The 22,190-nt window shown below is 59.8% G+C and overlaps 2 protein-coding genes across 4 annotated transcripts in view; one reads left to right on the top strand and one right to left on the bottom strand.

Annotated features, from left to right (window-relative positions):
- The first annotated feature begins 81 nt into the window (after positions 1-81).
- CPSF1 (cleavage and polyadenylation specific factor 1) lies at positions 82-19,189 on the top strand. Its single transcript, XM_053896276.1, has 38 exons — positions 82-118; positions 219-377; positions 10,985-11,012; positions 11,105-11,247; positions 11,352-11,432; positions 11,531-11,682; positions 11,762-11,908; positions 12,038-12,177; positions 12,261-12,371; positions 12,451-12,544; positions 12,665-12,752; positions 12,830-12,952; positions 13,039-13,090; positions 13,193-13,287; positions 13,359-13,433; positions 13,513-13,593; positions 13,676-13,765; positions 14,018-14,128; positions 14,204-14,345; positions 14,423-14,601; positions 14,683-14,819; positions 14,905-15,079; positions 15,155-15,361; positions 15,509-15,598; positions 15,692-15,835; positions 15,908-16,060; positions 16,901-17,017; positions 17,097-17,187; positions 17,258-17,342; positions 17,411-17,552; positions 17,637-17,789; positions 17,866-18,042; positions 18,122-18,188; positions 18,271-18,318; positions 18,392-18,547; positions 18,629-18,758; positions 18,862-19,000; positions 19,077-19,189. Exons 2-38 carry the CDS (start codon positions 234-236, stop codon positions 19,122-19,124), a joined length of 4,335 nt encoding a protein of 1,444 aa, XP_053752251.1. The 5' UTR covers positions 82-118; positions 219-233; the 3' UTR covers positions 19,125-19,189.
- ADCK5 (aarF domain containing kinase 5) overlaps positions 19,181-22,190 on the bottom strand; it is an 18,667-nt gene continuing 15,657 nt past the window's right edge. Inside the window, exons 4-15 of one of the 3 annotated variants that reach the window (XM_053896314.1) lie at positions 21,771-21,846; positions 21,431-21,631; positions 21,213-21,353; positions 20,986-21,099; positions 20,753-20,884; positions 20,601-20,684; positions 20,425-20,506; positions 20,267-20,345; positions 20,098-20,189; positions 19,756-20,008; positions 19,564-19,680; positions 19,181-19,478 (exon numbers count right to left, since the gene is read on the bottom strand). In XM_053896314.1, coding sequence (XP_053752289.1) covers positions 19,373-19,478; positions 19,564-19,680; positions 19,756-20,008; positions 20,098-20,189; positions 20,267-20,345; positions 20,425-20,506; positions 20,601-20,684; positions 20,753-20,884; positions 20,986-21,099; positions 21,213-21,353; positions 21,431-21,631; positions 21,771-21,846 — 1,477 coding nt within the window. In that variant the 3' untranslated portion in view covers positions 19,181-19,372. The remainder of the gene's footprint in view (positions 19,479-19,563; positions 19,681-19,755; positions 20,009-20,097; positions 20,190-20,266; positions 20,346-20,424; positions 20,507-20,600; positions 20,685-20,752; positions 20,885-20,985; positions 21,100-21,212; positions 21,354-21,430; positions 21,632-21,770; positions 21,847-22,190) is intronic. The other 2 variants (XM_053896316.1, XM_053896317.1) reach the window with 2 other exon arrangements.

The raw sequence follows: 22,190 nt of genomic DNA, 5'->3' as shown, positions 1-22,190 counted from the left end.
TGCCGCCGCGGCGCTGCGCAGGCGCGCGAGCCCGGAACCCGGGCGCTCAGCTTCCGGGTCCGGCCGGGCCGCGTCCGCCGCGGTGCGGTTCCCCCCACGAGCCGGCTCCAACTGTCAGGTGGGCGGGCGGGCGCGCGCGCGCGCGCGTGGCCGGGGAGGGGGCGCCGGGCCGGGACCGTGCGCGGCGGCCCTGCTCATCCCGTCGCCTCCCCGCGCAGCTCGGGCTCGGCGCCATGTACGCCGTGTACAAGCAGGCGCACCCGCCCACCGGCCTGGAGTTCTCCATGTACTGCAACTTCTTCAACAACAGCGAGCGCAACCTCGTGGTGGCCGGCACCTCGCAGCTCTACGTGTACCGCCTCAACCGCGACGCCGAGGTAGGTGCGGGCCGCGCCGGCCCCTCGCGGCTCCCTGCAGCCTCCCGAGTACTCGCCGAGGGCGGCGCGCGGCGGCGGGCGGAGAAGCGAGCCCCGCCGAGCGCGGCGGCCTCCGGGGCGGCTCTCTCCGCGCCGCCGCGCTCCGCCTGCCTTCCGCTCCCCGCGCCCGTGCGTCTTCTGTGCTCTTCGGTCTTTGCAGCAAATCCCGTAAGCGCCCACTGTGTGCTGGGCAGTGGAGGTACAGCGGTGAACGAGAGCTGCCAAAACTCGGCGGCAGAGACCGCGCGCGAAGTAGAAACACACCTGTAAACAGGCTTGGAGGTTGGAGCGAGTGCAGCTGAGGTAGAGGAGGGAACGAGGGAGACCAGAGTGTCAGTCTGACGGGAAGACTGACAAAGACAGGACAAGGTTCCTGGCCAGAGGAACGAGGCTGGGTCTCGTGTGGGGCCAGAGAGCCCACAGGAGTTTTTCTAGAGTGTGATGGACCCATCCGTAGAGGAAACAAGTGTCCGGTTGCCCAAGCGGTGAGCGTCGGTCCACGAAAGTTTCTCGCCAGAGCTGGTTTCTTGCCTGTTCTCAAGGGGGCGGTAAGACTTCTCCAGGCACAAGGATGGGGAATGGAGGGTGTTCCGGGCGGAAGGAATAGCCGGCACCCAGGCCAGAGCAGCTGAGCCTGGCGGGGGCAGGCACGGTCGGACTGGGGTGTAGAGCGGAAGTGGGGTGGGGGGAAGAAGGCACATCGTGGTCAGGATGGTTGACCCCAGAGCAGGGAGGAATCACCGCAGGCTTTGAGTGGGGGCTGACGCAGCATGCACGTGGGGTCAGAGGGGCGGACGGAAGGAGGCTGACCTTCCTGGGCACCTACTTCAGGACACGTGTGTTTGTTTTTGCATTAAATATGTAGACTACTAGGGGCGCCTGGGTGGCTCAGTCGAAAGAGCCTACGACTCTTGATCTTGGGGTCATGAGTTTGAGCCCCGTGTTTGGCGTAGAGGTTACTAAAAGTGATTGGATGAATCCGTCAGTCCCATATTGTATGAGAGCGTCTTTGCTGTAATCACTGAACTAGACTTTTTTCACTCCTATGTTCCAATAAAGTTCCCCCTTCTCTGATGCCTGTCATCCTTTAGAGACAAATGGGAAGCATTTACATCATTATATATATATTTTTTTTAATTTTTTTTTTAATGTTTATTTATTTTTGAGACAGAGCATGAATGGGGGAGGGTCAGAGAGAGGGAGACACAGAATCTGAAACAGGCTCCAGGCTCTGAGCTGTCGCCACAGAGCCTGACGCGGGGCTCGAACTCACGGACCGTGAGATCATGACCTGAGCCGAAGTCGGCCGCTTAACCGACTGAGCCACCCAGGCGCTCCCATCATTATATATTTTTAAAAATTTTTTTACATTTATTTTTGATAGAGACAGAACACAAGTGGGGGAGGGGCAGAGAGAGAGAGAGAGAGAAAGACAGAATATGAAGCAGGCTCCAGGCTCTGAGTTGTCAGCACAGCCTGACGTGGGGGCTTGAACTCACAAACCGCGAGATCATGACCTGAGCTGAAGTCAGAAGCTTAACCGAGCCACCCAGTCACCCCTACATCATTATATTTTTTACGTAAGGTTTCACAGCCCACTGGAATTCACTCGAGTCTTTTCAGCAGATGTTTGTTAAACTTGTTTTGGGAGATGTTGGTGAGCACTACAGGTAGAGAGGCTTGCCCTTGTGGTGCTGCTGTTCCAGTGGGTGACAGACCACACACAGCCAGTAATACCGTGGGCTAGAGTTCGTTTATTTGTTTTGTTTTTTTTGTTTATTTTTGAGAGAGAGCGAGAGTGCGTGCGTGGTGGAGGGGCAGAGACAGGGAGACACAGAATCTGAATCAGGCTCCAGGCTCTGAGCTGTCAGCACAGAGGCTGACGCTGGGCTGGAACCCATCCATGAACTGCGAGATCATGACCAGAGTCGAAGTCAGATGTTTAACTGACTGAGCCACCCAGGCGCCCCCCCTTGGTCTATAGTTTAAAGTGCTGTGGAAAGCATCAGAGCAGGGTCGGGGAGTAGGGAGCCAGGTGTGGTGTTAAATTTTGCCTCCTTGCAGAGTTGAGATTTGAGTAGGCAAGGAGGAGGGGCTGGAGAGAGCTTTGTGGGTGTCAGGTGAAGGTTCCAGGCAGGTGAAGGCCTTAGGGCAGTAGGGACTGGTGTTCAAGAAGCAGCCAAGAGATGGGGCACCTGGGTAGCTCAGTTGTTTAAGCGTCTGACTCTGGATTTCAGCTCAGATCATGATCCCCCCAGTTTGTGAGTTCAAGCCCCACATCGGGCTTTGCACTGGCAGTGTGGAGTCTGCTTGGGATTTTCTCTCTCTCTCTCTCTCTCTCTCTCTTTCACTCTGCCCCTCCCCAGCTCTCTCTCTAAAAGTAAATAAATAAACTAAAAAAAAAAAAAAAAAAAAAAGGAACAGAACCAGCCAAAAGGCCCCGAGGAAAAGAGGAGTGAGTGCAGAGGGGCGCCTGGCTGACTCAGTTGGTGGAGCAGGTGACTGACTTGATCTCAGGGTCATGGGTTCGAGCCCCACCGTGGCTGTAGAGATTACTTAAAAAAAAAAAAAAGAGGGGCGCCTGGGTGGTGTCAGTTAAGTGTCTGACTTCGGCTCAGGTCATGATCTCGCGGTTCATGAGTTCAAGCCCCGCATCGGGCTCTGTGCTGTCAGCCCAGAGCCTGGAGCTTGTTTCAGATTCTGTGTCTCCCTCTCTCTCTCTGCCTCTCCCCCGCTTGCGCTCTGTCTCTCTCTGTCTCTCAAAAATAAATAAAAACTTAAAAAAAAAAAAAAAAAAAGAGTGAGGAGAAGACAGAAGGTCAGAGAGGTGGTGAGGTGGGGGCCCGGTATCAGCATGTTGAGCTTTTAGGCCAATGTGGCGACTGACTGCTAACTCTGAGGTGAGGTTAAGGAGTGACAGGGCCTGTGTTTTGCAAAGGTCGCTCTAGCTGCTGTGTGGAAGAGTCTGTAGGGAGGTGGGAGGGGGGCCTGCAGGGAGACCAGTCAGGAGCGTCAGGTGGTCGGTTGGTGGAAAGCAGTCAGATTCAGGATGGACAGGATGTGGGATGTGAAGGGGCGAGGCGCCACGGGCAATGCTGCGGTTTTGCCAGGGTGCAGTTTTGGTCTGAGCACCGGGGGGGCTGAGTTGCTGTGACCTGACATGGCGAAAGGGACGTAGGAGCTCCTCTTGGGACATCATGTTACTTGTTGCATAACAGGGAAGGCACCCCCAGACTTGGAAACTTAAAACGACAGACGATATCCCCCAACTTCGGGGGCCAGGGAGCGGGAGTGGCTTAGCTGGGTGGCCCCCGCACAGTCTCTCGCTGCAGTTCCGTGTTGGCCGGGGCTGCCGTCCTCCGAAGGCGCTGGGGGGCTCGGAGCTTCTGCTTCTTACTCGCACAGCCGGCTGTCGGAAGGAGGCCTCGGCCCGTCGCGTGAGCCTCACCACAGGGCGGCCTCCCCCAGAACGAAGGCTGAGAGAGAGAACCGCTCACCCGGGTGAAAGCACGGCGTCTTCGTAGCCTAATCTGGACGTGATACGCTGTCCCTTCTGTCACAGTGGGAAGGGCTCACAGGTCACGGACTCTGAGGGGCTGGAGCCGTTGGGACTTTCTTGGGCTCCAGACGCTGGCAGGTGTGCCGAGGTGCCCAGGGAACGGCGCCCTGCGAGGTTGCGGGAGAGTCAGGGCAGCAGTCGTGCTGGGGAGCAGGGTGCGGCCTGGAGCTGAAGTTGGGCCCGCAGACCCTCAAGCTGCTTGGGGTCACCCAGAAGGCGGCCATCTGGGCCCTGGGGTGCCCCGGCATTGAGCGGTCGGGAAGAAGAGAGGACGCCGAGGAAGACTTGGAGGAGGTGTGGCCAGGGAGGGGGGAGGAAAGCCCAAGCCCAGAGGAGGTGGCAGATTGGGGACCTGGGTCTCCTACTGCCGGGCCTCAGGCGAGGCCCACGACCTGGAGGCCCTGGTGACTCTTGACAGGGGCGTCGGGGATGTGGGCCTGCAGGGTTAAGAGCCGAGCAGAGAAAGAGAATTGGCACCGGTGAACGTAGACAGCTTTCTGGAGATTTGTGCAAAGAGGGAATCAAAGAGATGGAGTGGTGGCTGGCGGGAAAAGAGGGTTTCCGAAAGACGAGCGGGAGAGCAGGGTGTTGCCCGCCGGGGCGGAATCAGCCAGCGCAGCAGGCTCGCCAGCCGCACCCACTCGCAGCCCACTGAGATCCACGGGAGCTTTGTAGACCCTCAGGGTCGCGAGAATTCAAGAGTTCCAGACTGCGTGTGGCTGCGAAGGCCAAGGCGGGTAGTTGCTGTTTGGCCCACTGCAGGAACATTTGCGACTCTTGGGTCAGAGAAGTGTGTGGGGCGGGAGGTGGAGCTGATGGGGGGAAGCTGGAGAGGGCTCCTCAGGTGGGTGAGAGCGCTCGGGACCAGTCTGGTTATTACTGTGGAGCAGGCTGCCCTGGAGCTTCCGACAGCAGTCTGGTACCACGGACGCATACGTCTGTGAGTCCCTTGGGGGTTTGGACAGGGCACAGTGCGGACCGTGGAGGCACCTGGCCTATGCTCTGTGGGGTCTGGGCTTCCACTGGGTGACTTGAAGGGTTGGGGGCAAGCTGGGTGTGTCTGTCTCTGTCTCTCTGCTCCTCTCTCCCCGCGCGGCTGGCTTGGTTTTCCTGGCAGGTGGCCTCGAGGTGGTTGGGCCTCTTGCTTGGAGCGCTTACGTACTCGGAGGAAGAAGCTGCCAGTGATCCCAAGGGCCGGGCCCTGGGGAACCTGGTCCCCCTTCCACACGGCCTGTTGTTGTTCAGAGCCGCCTCTAGTCCAGACTCAGGAGGGGGGCGATGGGCCCCTGTTGAGGCTGTCTTCAGTCTGCCCCCGGGGAATCTAGTGCAGGTGGCTGCAGTGGGGTGACAGGAGTGGGGAAGTCCTAGAGCACAAAGCGGGTGGGGATGTGTGTGGGGTGGGCAGTATGGCCGGGGCCTCCGTCCTTTGGGTGAGCTGGGAAGCAAGGGCAGTTCTGTCAAGAGGCAGGGGGTGCAGAGCAGAGAAGCTGTGTGTGTGTGTCGGGGGGTGAGTGCACGGCCTGGGGCAGCCTAAGGGGTGCAGCTGGGCAGCGGGAGAGGCCCCTGTGACCTTTGGGAGGGAAAATACATTGTGGTTGATTGAAATTAACAGAAGCCCCAGCTAAATAGAAAATAGATCACGGTTATGGGTGGAAAGTCTCCACGTTGTGTAGATGTCAACTTTCCTCAGGTTAACCCATAAATTCAGTGTCTTCAAAGTGGCAGGTTTCTCATTAGATTTAGTAATCTGATTCTCAAATTTACATGGAAGAGCCAAAAATGAAGAATATCTAGGATAGTTTTTAAAAATTTTTTGAAGTTTATTTATTTATTGGGGGGGGGGTGTGGAGAGGGGAAGAGGGAAAGAGAGAGAGAATCCCAAGCAGGCTCTGCACTGTCAGTGCAGACCCCCATGTGGGACTCGAACCCACGAACTGTGAGATCATGACCTGAGCTGAAACCAGGAGTCGGAAGCTTAACTGACTGAGCCACCCAGGTGCCCCTAAGATGATTTTAAAATGACCAACGGGCACTTGCCCCATAGGACTGTCGGGAATTTTGTGTGTTGTACGTGTGTTATTAGGTACATATAAGACAAATTTAGAGTAATTTTTGGGGTTGCCTGGGTGGCTCAGTGGGTTGAGTGTCCAACTCTTAATTTCAGCTCAGGTCATGGTGCCAGGGTTGTGGGATCAAGACCAGTGTTGGACTCTGTGCTGATCATGGAGCCTGCTTAAGATTCTCTCCCTCTGCCCCCACCTCAATGCATTTTTTTCCTCTCTCTGAAGTAAAAAAAAAAAAAAAAAAAAAGCATAATGTTTTAATTTTGAGCTGAACTTTTTGTGATGAGATATCCCTTTTTGCCTTTTTGTTTCTAATATTTTTTGCCTTAAAATCTAGTTTGTCCAATAGCAGCGTAGCTATCTCAACTTTGTTCCCGTTTTTTGTTTTTTTGTTTTATGGGGTTTCTTTTGACGTGAATCTCTACACCCAGTGTGCGACTTGAACTCACCACCCGGAGTTCAAGATCGAAGTCTGCCTGCTCCGGTGACTGAGCCAGCCAGGGGCCCCTCTTTTTCTTTTTTTTTTTTTTAATCTGTGTCCTTACATTGAAAGTGACTCCACAGCAGATAGTGGGTGTTATCATTTGGCAGTTTCTGTCCCCTAATTGGGTGTTTGGCAGATGTACACTTAATGTAATTTTGTGTGCACTTGAGCTTGAATCACTGTCTGTCTCACTGTCTTTCTAACCACACCCTTATTCTTTTTCCTTTTCTGTGCTTTGTTTTGGGTTAGTGAGGACTTTTTAAGTCATTTTATCTTCCTGTTGGTTTTTAGTTACGTGTTTCGTATTATTTTCTAGTGATGTTAACAGTTAGGCTAGGCCTCCTGGATTTATTACAGTTTGGCTTAGATGAGCATTTTTGCTGCTCCCGGAACAGTATAAAATCCTTTATACTTTAGCCCTGTTTATCTCCCTGAGCCCCTGGTTTGACCTACGTTATCAGGCCTGCAGTACGTTATTACTGTTTTTAGCCTCTCAATTTTACATCATTTCAGACTCGAGAGAAGTTTCAAGAGCAGAAATTTCCAGTGTACCTTTACCCACAGTCCCAGATGGAACATTGTGCCATATCTGCTTGCTTTCTTCTCTTTTTTTCCCTAAGCCTGGAGAGTAAATCGTAGACAGGAGGCCTCTCAGCTCCTGGAGGTCAGCGCGTCCTGGGCACCCCGACAGCATGGAGGTCTGTCTCTTGCAGAGCCACAGAACAGTGGTCTGATGACGACAGTGACACTGGGAGAAGGCCAGGCCTGGTCAGATCCTGCCAATTTACCCCGATGACGTCTTTTGTAACAGAAGATGTCTCTTTGTATAGTCACTGGGCTGCTGGCTTGGATGGCGGGGTTCCCCCCGGAACATCACTGCGTTTCCCATGGTAACTACTAAGTACCTTGTGGGACATATTTTGAGGTTGTGCAAACGTTGTCTTACTCCTCAAACTTTAATTTACTCCTGTTGGTTCCACCGATGGTTTTTGTTTCGGCTGCTTTTCCTGCCTCTTCCCTCCTCTAATTGTGTGGGCTTCCTGCCGCCAAGAGTGCTCCTTTCTCCCACGTGTCCTTCATCCCCTTATATCCTCCCAGCCTTATGAGCTCTTAGCAGCTTATAATCCTTTTTTATGCTGGGCTTTTCAACCTGAAGAACTTCCTTTAATAATCCTGCAGGTTTTCTACTGGCCGTGAGTTTGCTCCACTTTTGTATTGGAAATGCCTTTATCTCAGCTTCCTTTTCGAGGGGCATTTTCACTGGGTTTAGAATTCTAGGTTAATTGTTTCCTTTCAGCGCTTTCAAGATGTTATTCCACTGTCTGTGGCTTGTATGGTTTCTGGTGAAAATCAACTTTTATGGGGGCACCTGGGTGGCTTAGTTAAGCGTCTGACCCTTGATTTCCGCTCAGGTCATGATCCCATGATCCCAGGGATTGAGTCCCTGGTTGGGCTCTGTGCTGAGTGTGGAGCCTGCTTGGGATTCCCCCCTCCCCCCCCCCCCCCGCTTGCTTGAGAGTTCTCTCCCTCCCTCCCTCCCTCCCTCCCTAAAAAAAAAAAAAAAAAGAAAAAGAAAGAAAGTGAAAACCAGCTTTTATGAAGGTGATGTCTCCTTTTTCCTCTGGCCCCTTTTTAAGGTCTTTTTCTTTGTCCTTGGTTTTATCTTTTTTTTTTTTTTTTATTTTTTTTTTTTAACGTTTATTTATTTTTGAGACAGAGGGAGACAGAGCATGAACAGGGGAGGGGCAGAGAGAGAGAGGGAGACACAGAATCCAAAACAGGCTCCAGGCTCTGAGCTGTCAGCACAGAGCCCAACGCGGGGCTCGAACTCACGGACCGTGAGATCCTGACCTGAGCCGAAGTCGGACGCTTAACCGACCAAGCCACCCAGGCGCCCCCTTGGTTTTGTCTTTTGATTGTGATGCACCTGGTTGTAGTTTTGTTTTCTTTCTCTTTTTTCAACAAGAAAGAAATGGCTTACTCCTGTGGCAGGGCATTTGTAAACATAAGGCTGAAGTCTAGGTCAGGGGGCTCTGTCCAGGGAGGGGGCCAGGACGAGAAGTGGCTTGTTTTCTGGACTTGCCTGTTCTCCTCCTGCATATCCCCTCTCACCCATTGTCCTTCCTTTCTGGTTGTGGCTTCGTTATTATTATTGTTGTCGTTGTTATTATCTTTTTACTCAAGCTTATTTATTTATTTTGAGAGACAGCGAGAGCATGAGCAGGGGAGGGGCAGAGAGACAGGGAGAGAGAATCCCAAGCAGGCTCCGCACTGTCAGTGCAGAGCCTGACACGGGGCTTGAACTCAGAAATCGAGAGATCATGACCTGAGCTGAAATCAAGAGTTGGACGCTTAACCGACTGAGCCACCCGGGCACCCCTGGTTTTCTTTATATTTATCTTGTTTTGGGGTTTGCTGCTCTTCTTGAGTCTGTAGATTGATGCTTTTCATCAGTTCTGGAAAACGATTGGTCAACACCTTCATTTATTGATTCTGCCCTTCCCCTTCCTCCATCGATGCCAGTGGTATGTTAGAGCTTTTGACTAGGTCCATATGTCTCTTGAAGTTCTTCAAGATTTTCACTCTGCATTTTGCTTGTGGGTGGGACTACAGTTGGTCTGTATGTGTTGACCTCACCCCCGGCAAGGGGAGTGTGGGTGTCCTGGCTGGTCCTGGTCACAGAGGTGACTGGGACACTTCACTCCAGTGGGACCTTGTTGAAGGGTTGTTGTAGATGTCCCTTGTTTGGTTGAGGAAGTTGCATTCTTGGCTTACTAAGAATTAAAAAAAAAAATTTTTTTTAATTAATTTTTTTTTATGTATTTTTAAGACAGAGACAGAGCATGAAGGGGGGAAGGTCAGAGAGAGAGGGAGACACAGAATCTGAAACAGGCTCCAGGCTCTGAGCGGTCAGCACAGAGTCCAACGCGGGGCTCAAATTCATGGACCGCGAGATCATGACCTGAGCCGAAGTCGGATGCTTAACCGACTGAGCCACCCAGGCGCCCCTTTAATTTTGATGTTTATTTATTTTTGAGAGAGAGACAGAGTATGAGTTGGGGAGGGGCAGAGAGAGGGGGAGATTCAGAATCAGAAGCAGGCTCCAGGCTCTGAGCTGTCAGCACAGAGCCCAAAGCAGGACTTGAACTCATGAACTGCGAGATCATGACCTGAACCGAAGTCGGACGCTCAACCGACTGAGCCACTCAGGCGCCCCAATGTTTATTTATTTTTGGGAGACAGAGAGAGAGAGAGAGAGAGAGAGGGAGAGAAGAGGTGGGGGAGGAGCAGAGAGAGAGAGGGAGACACAGAATCCGGAGCAGGCTCCAGGCTCCGAGCTGTCAGCACAGAGCCCGACACGGGGCTCGAACTCACAGACTGCGAGATCATGACCTGAGCCAAAGTCAGACACTTAACTGACTGAGCCACCCAAGAGCCCCTCTTTTCTTTAAGAAGGCTCCGTGCCTAGCGTGGGGCTTGAACTCATGACCCTGAGATCAAGAGTCACGTGCTCTCCTGACTGAGCCAGCCAGGCACCCCCTAAAATGCCTTTTCCGAAATGAGTTAATTATTTGGCTTTTCTCAAGCAGCTACTTTCAGGACGTTGCCCAGTAGCACAAGTATGTCATTAAAAACGATCTTGTTTCTTGTTATTAAAATTTCTACTTTGCTTTGAAGTGACGATTTACAAGTGTGTGTGTCAGTGTGTTGTTACCACTAACAGAGAACAGTCTCTTATGGACACGAAAACGTACCGAAGCTCGGAGCCCTTGTTTTTCTGTAAAAGAAAAACGTGCCCCTGCGTGGCGGTACCGCCAGGCCCTCTGTGTGGCACAGAGGACGGCCGCACTTGCCGCGGTTTCATTACCCGAGGTTACGGACGCTCTGCAGTCTGGATAGCGCAGTCCGGACGCCCTCTCCCACCCTGGGGAGGCCCCGGCCGGCTGTGGGATCGGGCGAGGCCACGGCCCTCTGCGGCAGCATGCCCGGCGCAGGCTCAGTGGGCCCCCTACGTGTCAGGGGAGCCGGGAGCGGTCGCTTGTGGTCGGCAGCTGGTGGCAGCGCTCGGGTCAAGCTAGACGCCTGTCTTGTAGAGTGATGCCCGTGCTGTGGCTGGGCCCAGGGGTGAGTTTGTGGGGGGCACGGCCAGGCAGGTCTGAGGGCGCACGGAGAGAGCTGCCATCCAGCCTCTGACCCTGAGCACTGCTGGCATCGGAGTGAGCGGGCTGTTGGGAAGCCAAGTTGGGGACTCAGGCTATGAGCACGAGTTTGTGCACATTGGGTTGGGGTGTGCACGGCTGTCTCTAGAAGTGTCTGGAAGCATGGTCCCCACTGCAGTGAGGGTTTGGGCAGGGCTGGCCCTGCGTTGTCTCCCCTCCTGGTCCCACCATGAGGTAGGACTCGCAGATGTCTGGCTGCAGCAGTGTGGTTTCACTGCCCACCCTCCTCTTCCCTCTCCCAGGCGCCAACCAAGAATGACAGGAGCACAGGTGAGTGTGGGGGAGGCTGCCCTGGCCCCAGACCTGGGGCCGTGGGGGCTGGGGTGCGGGCCCAGAGCTGTACCCACCGGCCTCTCCCCCAGAGGGAAAGGCCCACCGGGAGCACCGGGAAAAGCTGGAGCTGGTGGCTTCCTTCTCCTTCTTCGGCAACGTCATGTCTATGGCCAGCGTGCAGCTGGCGGGTGCCAAGCGGGATGCCCTGCTCCTGAGCTTTAAGGATGCCAAGGTAGGTGATGGCCTTGGAGGTGGGAGTGGGTGTGGGAGGCCTGTGGGGGGAGGGGGGGTTGGGGGGAGGGGAGTCTGGGGCCATAGCTCTGACCTGCCCTCCAGCTGTCGGTGGTGGAGTATGACCCAGGCACCCATGACCTGAAGACCCTGTCTCTACACTACTTTGAGGAGCCTGAGCTACGGGTGGGTCCAGGCCATGCCCCCAGCCCTCCCGCCCCAGCCCGTTGCCCCCTGCTCCCCTCCTATCCCCAGGCTGGCCTAACGGTGCCCTCTGCCCCCAGGATGGGTTCGTGCAGAATGTGCATACGCCGCGGGTGCGGGTGGACCCCGACGGACGCTGCGCGGCCATGCTCATCTACGGCACACGCCTGGTGGTCCTGCCCTTCCGCAGGGAGAGCCTGGCCGAGGAGCACGAGGGGCTCATGGGGGAGGGGTGAGTACCGGGACAGGGGAGGGGCTTGTCCAACCGGAGCTCTCTCCTTCCTCCGCCCACTAAAGCCTGTCGCCCCCAGGCAGAGGTCCAGCTTCCTGCCCAGCTACATCATCGACGTGCGCGGCTTGGACGAGAAGCTGCTCAACATCGTAGACCTGCAGTTCCTGCACGGCTATTACGAGCCCACCCTGCTCATCCTGTTCGAGCCCAACCAGACCTGGCCTGGGTGAGGCCCCTCTGCTGTGGCTGCAGCCGCCAAGGCCTGGGGTGGGTCTCATCTGGGACCGGGACTGGGCCACCCCGCCCTTGGCGCGCTGTGACTGGCCCCCTGGCTGACGTACTTCTTTGTCCCCAGGCGGGTGGCTGTGCGGCAGGACACGTGCTCCATTGTGGCCATTTCACTGAACATCACGCAGAAGGTCCACCCTGTCATCTGGTCTCTCACCAGCCTCCCTTTCGACTGCACGCAGGCCCTCGCCGTGCCCAAGCCCATCGGTGAGCCCCTATGGGGCTGGGGGTGGGGGGTGGGGGGTGGGGGGAGGGCGCTGAGCCCCGCCCACCAGCATGTCCATTTCCAGGTGGGGTGGTGGTCTTTGCCGTCAACTCGTTGCTGTACCTGAACCAGAGCGTCCCCCCGTACGGCGTGGCTCTCAACGGCCTCACCACCGGCACCACCGCCTTTCCCCTCCGTGAGTGTGGGCTTGGGCAGGACCGCAGGGCAGGGATGGCAGGAGGGCTGCGGAGTCTGTCTAACCGCACCCTGCACAGGCACCCAGGAGGGCGTGCGGATCACCCTCGACTGTGCCCAGGCAGCCTTCATTTCCTACGACAAGATGGTCATCTCCCTCAAGGGCGGTGAGATGTGAGTCTCCCTCCCTTCGGTGAGCCCCGTGCCCTCCGCCCTGCCCCCACCCTCCCTTCGGTGAGCCCCGTGCCCCCCCTCTGAGCCCTGCCCCCAGCTCAGCGCTCCCCGTCCTGGCAGTTACGTGCTGACCCTCATCACGGACGGCATGCGCAGTGTCCGCGCCTTTCACTTCGACAAGGCGGCCGCCAGTGTCCTTACCACCAGCGTGAGTTGGGACTGGGTGGGTGGGAGGTGGCCCCGGGTCTGGGCCTGATTTCACCCTGACCGCCCACTGGTCTTCAGATGGTCACCATGGAGCCTGGGTACCTGTTCCTCGGCTCTCGCCTGGGCAACTCGCTCCTCCTCAAGTACACAGAGAAGCTGCAGGAGCCTCCGGCCAGCGCCGTCCGAGAGGCTGCTGACAAGGTGGGTGCCCGGGGCCTGTCAGGACGCCGGCCTCTTGTGCAGGGCCAGCCTCAGAGGGCTGCTCACTGTCCCCTCCTGCCTCGCAGGAAGAGCCTCCCTCGAAGAAGAAGCGAGTGGACTCCACGGTGGGCTGGCCAGGTGAGGACAGGCCTGCACGGGACAGGCAGGGGCTGGTGGGGTTAGGCCCGGCGGCCAGGCAACCGGGCCTCCTGGCCCGACGGGGTCTCTTGTCTGCTGCAGGGGGCAAGTCGGTGCCTCAGGACGAGGTGGATGAGATTGAAGTATACGGCAGCGAGGCCCAGTCGGGCACACAGCTGGCCACTTACTCCTTTGAGGTGAGGTTGGGCACAGGGAGGGGCCTCCCACGCCAGCCGACCTGCCTGCCTGAGCACTGCTGTGTCCGCAGGTATGTGACAGCATCCTCAACATCGGACCCTGTGCCAACGCTGCCATGGGCGAGCCTGCTTTCCTCTCTGAAGAGGTGCTTTTGGGTGAAGAGACGGGGGGCAAGGGGCTCACGCAGTAGTGGGGCCCTGTCCTTACTCTGAGCTGCTGTGCAGTTCCAGAACAGCCCCGAGCCAGACTTGGAGATCGTGGTGTGCTCCGGCTATGGGAAGAATGGGGCCCTGTCGGTCCTACAGGTATGTGGGGGCAGGCGGTGTGGTGCCTCCTGGCGGGACCTGGGTGAACTGACACCCCCCCGCCCCCCATTCGTCCTTCTAGAAGAGCATCCGGCCCCAGGTGGTGACAACGTTTGAGCTTCCTGGCTGCTATGACATGTGGACAGTCATCGCCCCTGTGCGCAAGGAGCAAGTAGGTGTATCCTGGGCTGGTGAGGAGGCCCTGAGTGGGGCGGGTGACCCGTTGCTGCCTCCACATGGACTCAGCCTGAGCGTGCGGGTGGCTTGGAGGCAGTGGGGCCCAGGACAGGGCTGGCCGTGACATTTTAGGCAGCCCCGGGTGCACACTTGCTCTGGTTTGGCTGGGGGTCTGCCCTCCCCCCACCCTCTTCCCAGGCACCCCTGGTTGGGTGGTGTGATTCCCGCTCTCCTTCTGCTGTCGCAGGAGGAGACCTCTAAGGGGGAGGGCGCAGAGCAGGAGCCCAGCACTCTTGAGGCGGAAGACGATGGACGAAGACACGGGTTCCTTATCCTGAGCCGGGAAGACTCCACCATGGTAAGGGGCGGGGGTCCCGCAGCCTGGGGCGGGGTCCCACGGTGAGCGTGCGCCTCACTCTCCCATCACCTGCAGATCCTGCAGACAGGGCAGGAGATCATGGAGCTGGACACTAGTGGCTTTGCTACGCAGGGCCCCACGGTCTTTGCTGGCAACATTGGGGACAATCGCTACATCGTGCAGGTGTCGCCGCTCGGCATCCGCCTGTTGGAAGGAGGTGGGCTCGGGCGGGTGGGCAGGTGGGCAAGGGTGGGCGGTGCTGACCACCCGGTGCTGACCGTCCTGTGCCCACAGTGAACCAGCTGCACTTCATCCCCGTGGACTTGGGCTCCCCCATTGTGCAGTGTGCCGTGGCTGACCCTTACGTGGTCATCATGAGTGCCGAGGGCCACGTCACCATGTTCCTGCTCAAGAGCGACTCGTATGGGGGTCGTCACCACCGCTTGGCGCTGCACAAGCCCCCCCTGCACCATGTGAGCCACCCTCCCCTCGCCACGCCCACAGCCTGCTGACTCCCCTTCCCCCGGAGCTGAGCCCGGCCCCTCTCCCTGCAGCAGTCCAAGGTGATCACGCTCTGCGTGTACCGTGACGTCAGCGGCATGTTCACCACTGAGAGCCGCCTGGGCGGGGCCCGTGATGACCTGGGGGGCCGCAGTAGCTCGGAGGCGGAGGGCCAGGGCTCCGAAACCAGGTATTCTGGGTGGCCGGGGCACGGGCTGGGGCCAGGTCCCCTGCGGCAGGCCACGCGTGACCCGTCCTCCGGCCCCGGCCTCCAGCCCCACGGTGGACGACGAGGAGGAGATGCTGTACGGGGACTCGGGCTCCCTCTTCAGCCCCAGCAAGGAGGAGGCCCGAAGGAGCAGCCAGCCCCCTGCTGACCGGGACCCTACCCCGTTCCGGGCCGAGCCCACTCACTGGTGCCTACTGGTGCGGGAAAACGGAACCCTGGAGGTGTGTGATGCCCTGCACCCCACGCGGCTCCCTGTCCCCTGCTCCCTGCGGCTGCTAATCCCACTCCCCACACAGATCTACCAGCTCCCTGACTGGCGGCTGGTGTTCCTGGTGAAGAACTTTCCCGTGGGGCAGCGGGTCCTGGTGGACAGCTCCTTTGGTCAGCCCACCACACAGGGTGAGGCCCGGAAGGAGGAGGCCACGCGCCAGGGGGAGCTGCCCCTTGTCAAGGAGGTGCTGTTGGTGGCGCTGGGGAGCCGCCAGAGCAGGCCCTACCTCCTGGTGAGTATGGGCCCTCTGTCCCCTCATGGTGGCTCTGCACTGCCCCCCTGCCCCTCCCCCTGTGACCCTGCAAGGCGCCCCCCCTTTCCTGTGGTGACCCCACAGTGCGCCTTTCCTCTCCCCTGGTGACCCCTCACTGCCGCACAGGTGCACGTGGACCAGGAGCTACTCATCTACGAGGCCTTCCCCCATGACTCCCAGCTCGGCCAGGGAAACCTCAAAGTCCGTTTCAAGAAGGTGCGGTGACCAGGTTGTGCCGGGTGCGGGGTGGATGTGGAACGTGTCGGGGGCAAGACCCGGCCCTCATGGCGCACACACCTCTACCCCCAGGTCCCTCACAACATCAACTTCCGTGAGAAGAAGCCAAAGCCGTCCAAGAAGAAAGCGGAAGGCGGCAGCGCTGAGGAGGGGGCTGGGGCCCGTGGCCGTGTGGCACGGTTCCGATACTTCGAGGACATTTATGGCTACTCAGGGGTAGGCAGGTGGCTTTGTGGGGGGCCCTCGGGGGGCGCCGATGGGGCTTCCTCTCATAGTACCTGCCTTCAGGTGTTCATCTGTGGCCCCTCACCTCACTGGCTCCTGGTGACTGGCCGGGGGGCCCTGCGGCTGCACCCCATGGGCATCGATGGTCCCATTGACTCCTTTGCCCCATTCCACAACGTCAACTGCCCCCGTGGATTCCTGTACTTCAACAGACAGGTAGGGAGACCCCAGGACCGAGGCTGCTTCACGTGGCCCTCCTCACTTCCGCCTGACGCTCACCGGTGATGCCTGGGTCAGGAAGAGGTGCGGGGGCCCCCGAAACGAGGCCCTCAACGGCTCGGCACAGGGCAGGATCCTGGGTTTCATCTGGAGGGTCAGGGAGCTGTCTAGACAGTGGACAGGGCCAGGGTCAAAGAGGTGCAACCTGGGGCTTAACGCTGGGAAAGCTTGGAGGACAGGGCAGGCGGCAGTGGAGACCGTAGCCCACAAGGGCACCCGTTTGCGGGGCCAAGGTCTAGTCACTGCTCTGTGGCTCAGACCCCAGGCCTGCCCTTCAGGAGCTGTGTGACTCTGGGCAAGACGCCCACTCTCTCCGAGCCTCCCATTTCCTCCTCCATGATGCCAGTACATTGATAGAGGTGACCCCAGGTGACCGAGAAAACAGCGATGATAGCACGGCCAGGGCTTTGTGGATGCTGACACGCTTGGGACCATGGGTGAAGGGTGGCCCTGGCAGGGGCTCCCTTGCCCGTCTGTGCGGACTCTGGTGTGGTCAGTGTACCGGTAAGCTTTTGCTTGCAGCCTCTAGCTTCCTGTGAGCCTGGTCCTCCCTTGCCCTGGCCCAGACAAGTCTGTGGCCAGCATCCCAGTCCTGGGTGAGCCTGGGAGAGGGGACAGCAAGCTGGTGAAGCACAGGACAGCTGGTCTCAGCCCCTTGCACACACCTGTGCCGGTAGAGCTGAGGGCTGTCCGCACGGAGCCCTCAGAAGCCCGGGATTGCCTGGCCTGCCTTTGGCGGGTGCCTGGCCTCCCTGACCCTTGTACCCCGCCTCCCAGGGTGAGCTGAGGATCAGTGTCCTGCCTGCCTACTTGTCATACGACGCCCCGTGGCCTGTCAGGAAGATCCCGCTGCGCTGCACAGCCCACTATGTGGCTTACCACGTGGAGTCCAAGGTCTGACCCCGTCCCCTCGAGGCCAGAGACCCTCTGGGTCTTGCCTCCGGCCTGCCCGTGACGCCCTCCGCTCTCCCAGGTGTACGCTGTTGCCACCAGCACCAACATGCCGTGCACCCGCATCCCACGCATGACCGGCGAAGAGAAGGAGTTTGAGACTATCGAGAGAGGTGCGAGACGCCCAGAGGGGGGCTTGCTGTTCGGGCTGCCCACCCTGACCGTCGCCTTTTGTCCTTGCAGACGACCGGTACATCCACCCGCAGCAGGAGGCCTTCTCCATCCAGCTCATCTCCCCAGTCAGCTGGGAGGCCATCCCTAATGCCAGGTGGGGCCGGGTCCGGCTGGGGACCTGGGGCCAGCCCGTAGGCTGCATCCTGACCCTGTCGTGTGCAGGATCGAGCTGGAGGAGTGGGAGCACGTGACCTGCATGAAGACGGTGTCGCTGCGCAGTGAGGAGACCGTGTCCGGCCTCAAGGGCTACGTGGCTGCCGGGACCTGCCTCATGCAGGGGGAGGAAGTCACGTGCCGAGGGCGGGTAAGGGGCTAGCAGGAGGGGGCGGGCCGCGCCCGGCAGCCCCAGCGCCGACCCTGTGCCTCACCCACCCTCCTTCCCCGGCAGATCCTGATCATGGATGTGATCGAGGTGGTGCCTGAGCCTGGCCAGCCCCTGACCAAGAACAAGTTCAAAGTCCTGTATGAGAAGGAGCAGAAAGGGCCAGTAACTGCCCTCTGCCACTGCAACGGCCACCTAGTGTCTGCCATCGGCCAGAAGGTGTGCCCTCTGCCACTGCCCTCCCGAGTCCTGCCCGCTGCCCGCCACTCGCTGCCTACTCCTTCTGTCCCCCTAGATCTTCCTGTGGAGCCTGCGGGCCAGCGAGCTGACCGGCATGGCCTTCATCGACACCCAGCTCTACATCCACCAGATGATCAGCGTCAAGAACTTCATCCTGGCCGCCGACGTCATGAAGAGCATCTCGCTGCTGCGCTACCAGGAGGAGAGCAAGACACTGAGCCTTGTGTCCCGGGTACCCGTGGGGCCTGCGCACAGTGCTGGGTGGGTGCTGGCCTCAGGCCGACCTTGACACCCCTCCTCCCCGTCCTCAGGACGCCAAGCCCCTGGAGGTGTACAGTGTGGACTTCATGGTGGACAACGCCCAACTGGGCTTCCTGGGTGAGCACAGGGCCTGGGGGGGCTTTGGGGTCTTTCAGGCTTTGGGTGTGGCCGGGCTGACCCCGGGCGCTCTGCTCCCCAGTGTCTGACCGTGACCGCAACCTCATGGTGTACATGTACCTGCCAGAAGGTGAGTGTTCCCTCTTCCCCTTTTGCGGGGCTGGGGGTTGGGCGGGCAGTGACCTGAGCTCCCTCCGGCTTAGCCAAAGAGAGCTTTGGGGGCATGCGCCTGCTCCGCCGGGCGGACTTCCACGTGGGCGCCCACGTGAACACGTTCTGGAGGACCCCATGCCGGGGGGCTGCCGAGGGACCGAGCAAGAAGTCAGTCGTGTGGGAGAACAAGCACATCACGTGGTTCGGTGAGTCCCGGGTCAGATGGGGGCAGGTGTGTGGTGCGGGGCAGGGGACGGTCAGCCCGGCTCACGCCGTGCCTCCCGCAGCCACGCTGGACGGCGGCATCGGGCTGCTCCTGCCCATGCAGGAGAAGACCTACCGGCGGCTGCTAATGCTTCAGAACGCGCTGACCACCATGCTGCCCCACCACGCCGGCCTCAACCCCAGGGCCTTCCGGTGAGTTTGCCCCGCTCCCTCCCCCAGCTCCTCTTCCCCCCCACCCCACGTCCTGCTGCCCTGCTGCCCTGCTGCCCTGCTGCCTGCCTGCCTCCCTCCCCAGGATGTTGCATGTGGACCGGCGCATCCTGCAGAACGCGGTGCGCAACGTCCTGGACGGGGAGCTGCTCAACCGCTACCTGTACCTGAGCACCATGGAGCGCGGCGAGCTGGCCAAGAAGATCGGCACCACCCCCGACATCGTAAGCGCGCCCCGTCTGGCCCGCCCCGCCCTCCCCACTGCCCCCTACCCCCTCACCAGCCCCTCTCTCTCTGCAGATCCTGGAGGACCTGCTGGAGACGGACCGCGTCACCGCCCACTTCTAGACCCACCCCCGTGCCCCACCCCCACCCCTTTTTGTACAAAACACGAGGAAAAAGAGTGATTTGAAGAGAGTCTGTGGTCATTACAGGGTCTCCTGGCTGGGCTGTGGCCACAGCCCCGTGTTGTCCCCCACACCCGCTCCAGGCTGCCGCTGCCTCAGCGCCCCCGGTCTTGGGGCACGTGCACCTTCAGCCCTGATCTGTTGCTTGGACGCTGGGTGAGCTCTGAGGTCTGCTGTCCCTGGGGCTCCCTAGGTCTCCAGGTACTGGGAGAGCTCCTGGGTCTCTGGCAGGAGGCCCAGCTGGAACAACAGCCGAACCAGGAGGGCAGTGAGCCGCATCGATAGGGTCTCCACCCTGGGGTGGGAGGGCAGAGGGGTCACAGGTTGGTGGGGAGCAGGTATTGGCGGCCTGCCCCAGCCTGCACCCTCCCACCCCTCACCTTAGGGCCACTTCAAATTTGAATGTCTCCCAGATGACCTTGATGTGGCGCAGGAGGCTGGCACCGTAGACGCTCTGGTACGCCACACCCGCCAGGCGGCTCCAGCCCCTGACCGCGCTGCCCAGAGACACGGTCAGCCCGGCACAGTCATTCCACCCCCCACCCCCCCGGGCATCACCAGCCAGCGCCCACCTCTTGGCCATGAGGAAGTAGCGGTCAACAGGGGCGCCCAGGGTGGTGGTGATGGCGCGCACGGTGTTGACGTTGCGCAGCACGAGCAGCATGGACCGCGGCAGGGCCTTGAGCACCCGCACGATGTCCGCGAAGTGCTCTCGCGCCATGGCCTGCATGTAGGCTGCCTCCTCGCGGCTCAGCAGGTGCGAGCGCCACAGCTGCCCCAGGCGCACGGGCCGCTGCATGAGCACCTCGGAGAAGAGGATATAGTCTGGGGGGGGGGGGGGGGGCGGGGCGGGGGGACAGTGAGCCAGGCCCGCGTGCCCCGCGAGCCCACACGCCTGCACGCCCCAGCCTCACCTTGCACCCCAAGTGTGGCTGCGTGTGTCTTCATTGCCGCGTCGTCCCTCAGGATGATGGCCCGCCACAGCTGGCACAGGGCTGCCCGGTCCCTAGGGGAGCTCAGCAGTAAGGCCAGAGCGCCCCGGCCAGTGCCCCCTGGCCCCCTTCCCCCCTTGCCCCTGCTTACTTCTCATCCAGAAACTGGTAGAGCCCATGGTCCAGCAGCACCAGCTGTGCCTTCCCATCTGGGCCTTTCCGCACCAGAACTAGGGACACAGCACATTGGCTCTCGCCCCCCCTACCCCTGGCCCCCCACCCTCACCCCGGGGTGGGGGCTCTTCCTACCATTGCCAGGGTGGGGGTCAGAGTGGATGAAGCCTGTGTAAAATATCTGCTCAGCAAAAGTCTGAATGAGCTTCTCTGCTATCTGGAGAGAGAACAGGACTACGCCACCATGGCCCTGTGCTCAGGGCGCCCACACACCCCTCCCACACCCACGCGCCAGCGCGCACGGCACTCACGTCCTTCACCGCCAGCCCCATGGTCTTGATGGCCTCCACGTCGTTGACCTTGCAGCCTTCACAGAATTCCGCTGTCAGCACACGCTGGGAGAGAGCAAGTGGCTGAGCTCAGCAGGCCCGTACGTTCCCACCCAGGAGGGGGCGCAGCCCACCTTGCTGGACGTGTCCCAGTACACGCGGGGGACCACGATATAGCGGAAGTGCTGCAGCTCCTGTGCACAGCGCTCAGCGTTTCGGCCCTCGTTCTCGAAGTCCAGCTCCTGGGCCAGGGTGCCCTTCAGGTCCTGGGGGCCACACGGGCAGCTGGGGGTCCAGGTCAGGGACCAGCCCACCCCCAGCACACACGTGCAGACACCGCTCCAGCCTGCCTCTGGGCAGCGGTTACCTGGAGGACCCAGCTGAAGCCGAAGCTGGGGTGCATGAACTCGATGAGCTGGAGCAGGAGCTCCAGGGTGTGGATGTCGCCGTCAAAGCGGTCCCGCAGATCGATGTACTGCACCTGCGTCGGGCAAGGCTGCAGGGAGGACCCGGGGCCGCCGCCACAGCCCCAGAGCCCGCTGTGGAGCGGCACCCCCCCCCCCCCCCCCCCCCCCCCCCCCCCGCCGCCCATACCTTCACAGCCACGGCCGTGCCGTCGTGCAGCTTGGCTCGGTGCACCTGGGCCAGGCTCGCAGCAGCGATCGGCTGGTAGTCAAACTCCTGGAAGAGCTTGTGGGGTAGGGCCTGGAAGTCTTCAAGGAATAGCTCATCCACCTGGCAGGAGAGGCTTCTTGGAGCAGCGTGGGGGCCGCTGCAAGGCCCCCAGCTCCCGGCCCAAGAGTAGGGCTCACCTCCCGGAAGCCGCGGGTGAGGGCCCTGTCCTCCAGCACACGCAGGGTCCTGATATACTCCGGGGGCAGCAGGTGGTTGAAGGAGCACAGCCCCTGGCCCAGCTTCACGTAGAGGCCCCCGTTGCTGATGGCCCCGGCCACCAGCGCGTCAGCCGCCCGCTGGTGACATGCAGACATCACCTCCAAGTACCCCGGGCTGTTCTGACCACAGGCATGGAGGGAAGGGATGGGGGCAGGCAGGCGCCTCCTTAGTGCCCCCAACACCCCAACACCTACCTCCATCTGGCCTGTCCCCTTCCCCTGGCCCTCCCCCCACCGTGGCCAGGACACAGGGACAAACCTCTTCCACCCCTCGCAGGACGACGTTGGCACACCACCAGTAGTCCAGGGAGATCTGGAGGCCGACCCTCAGAGACCTGTGGGCACAGGCTGTCCTCAGCCCTTGGCAGGCACTGGGCCTCAGACCCCCCACTAGCCCACCAGACCAAAGTGAGCACGTGGCAGGGGCTGTGGGGATCACAGGGCGGACCAGGATGCAGAGGACGGGCTCTGGTCTAGCCTCCTTGCTCCCGGACAGCATTGCCGGCAGGGCGGTCTCCGTTCCTGGTCTGCACAATGGGCGGCCCGCGTCCGTGCAACCCCTGTCCCTGAACGCGCATCAGCGAGCACCCAGGATGTCTGGGCACGGCTAGCGCCCTACCAGTCAGGCATGGCTTCTTTCTCATTCTTTCACAGCACCTAAGAACTGGTGCAGCAGTGA

Source organism: Panthera pardus, unplaced genomic scaffold (assembly GCF_024362965.1).
Source record: "Panthera pardus isolate Hobbes unplaced genomic scaffold, ASM2436296v1 HiC_scaffold_7, whole genome shotgun sequence".
Classification (NCBI taxonomy): domain Eukaryota; kingdom Metazoa; phylum Chordata; class Mammalia; order Carnivora; family Felidae; genus Panthera; species Panthera pardus.
Note: the sequence above shows the minus strand (reverse complement) of the source record. Positions and strands in the feature narration are given on the sequence as shown.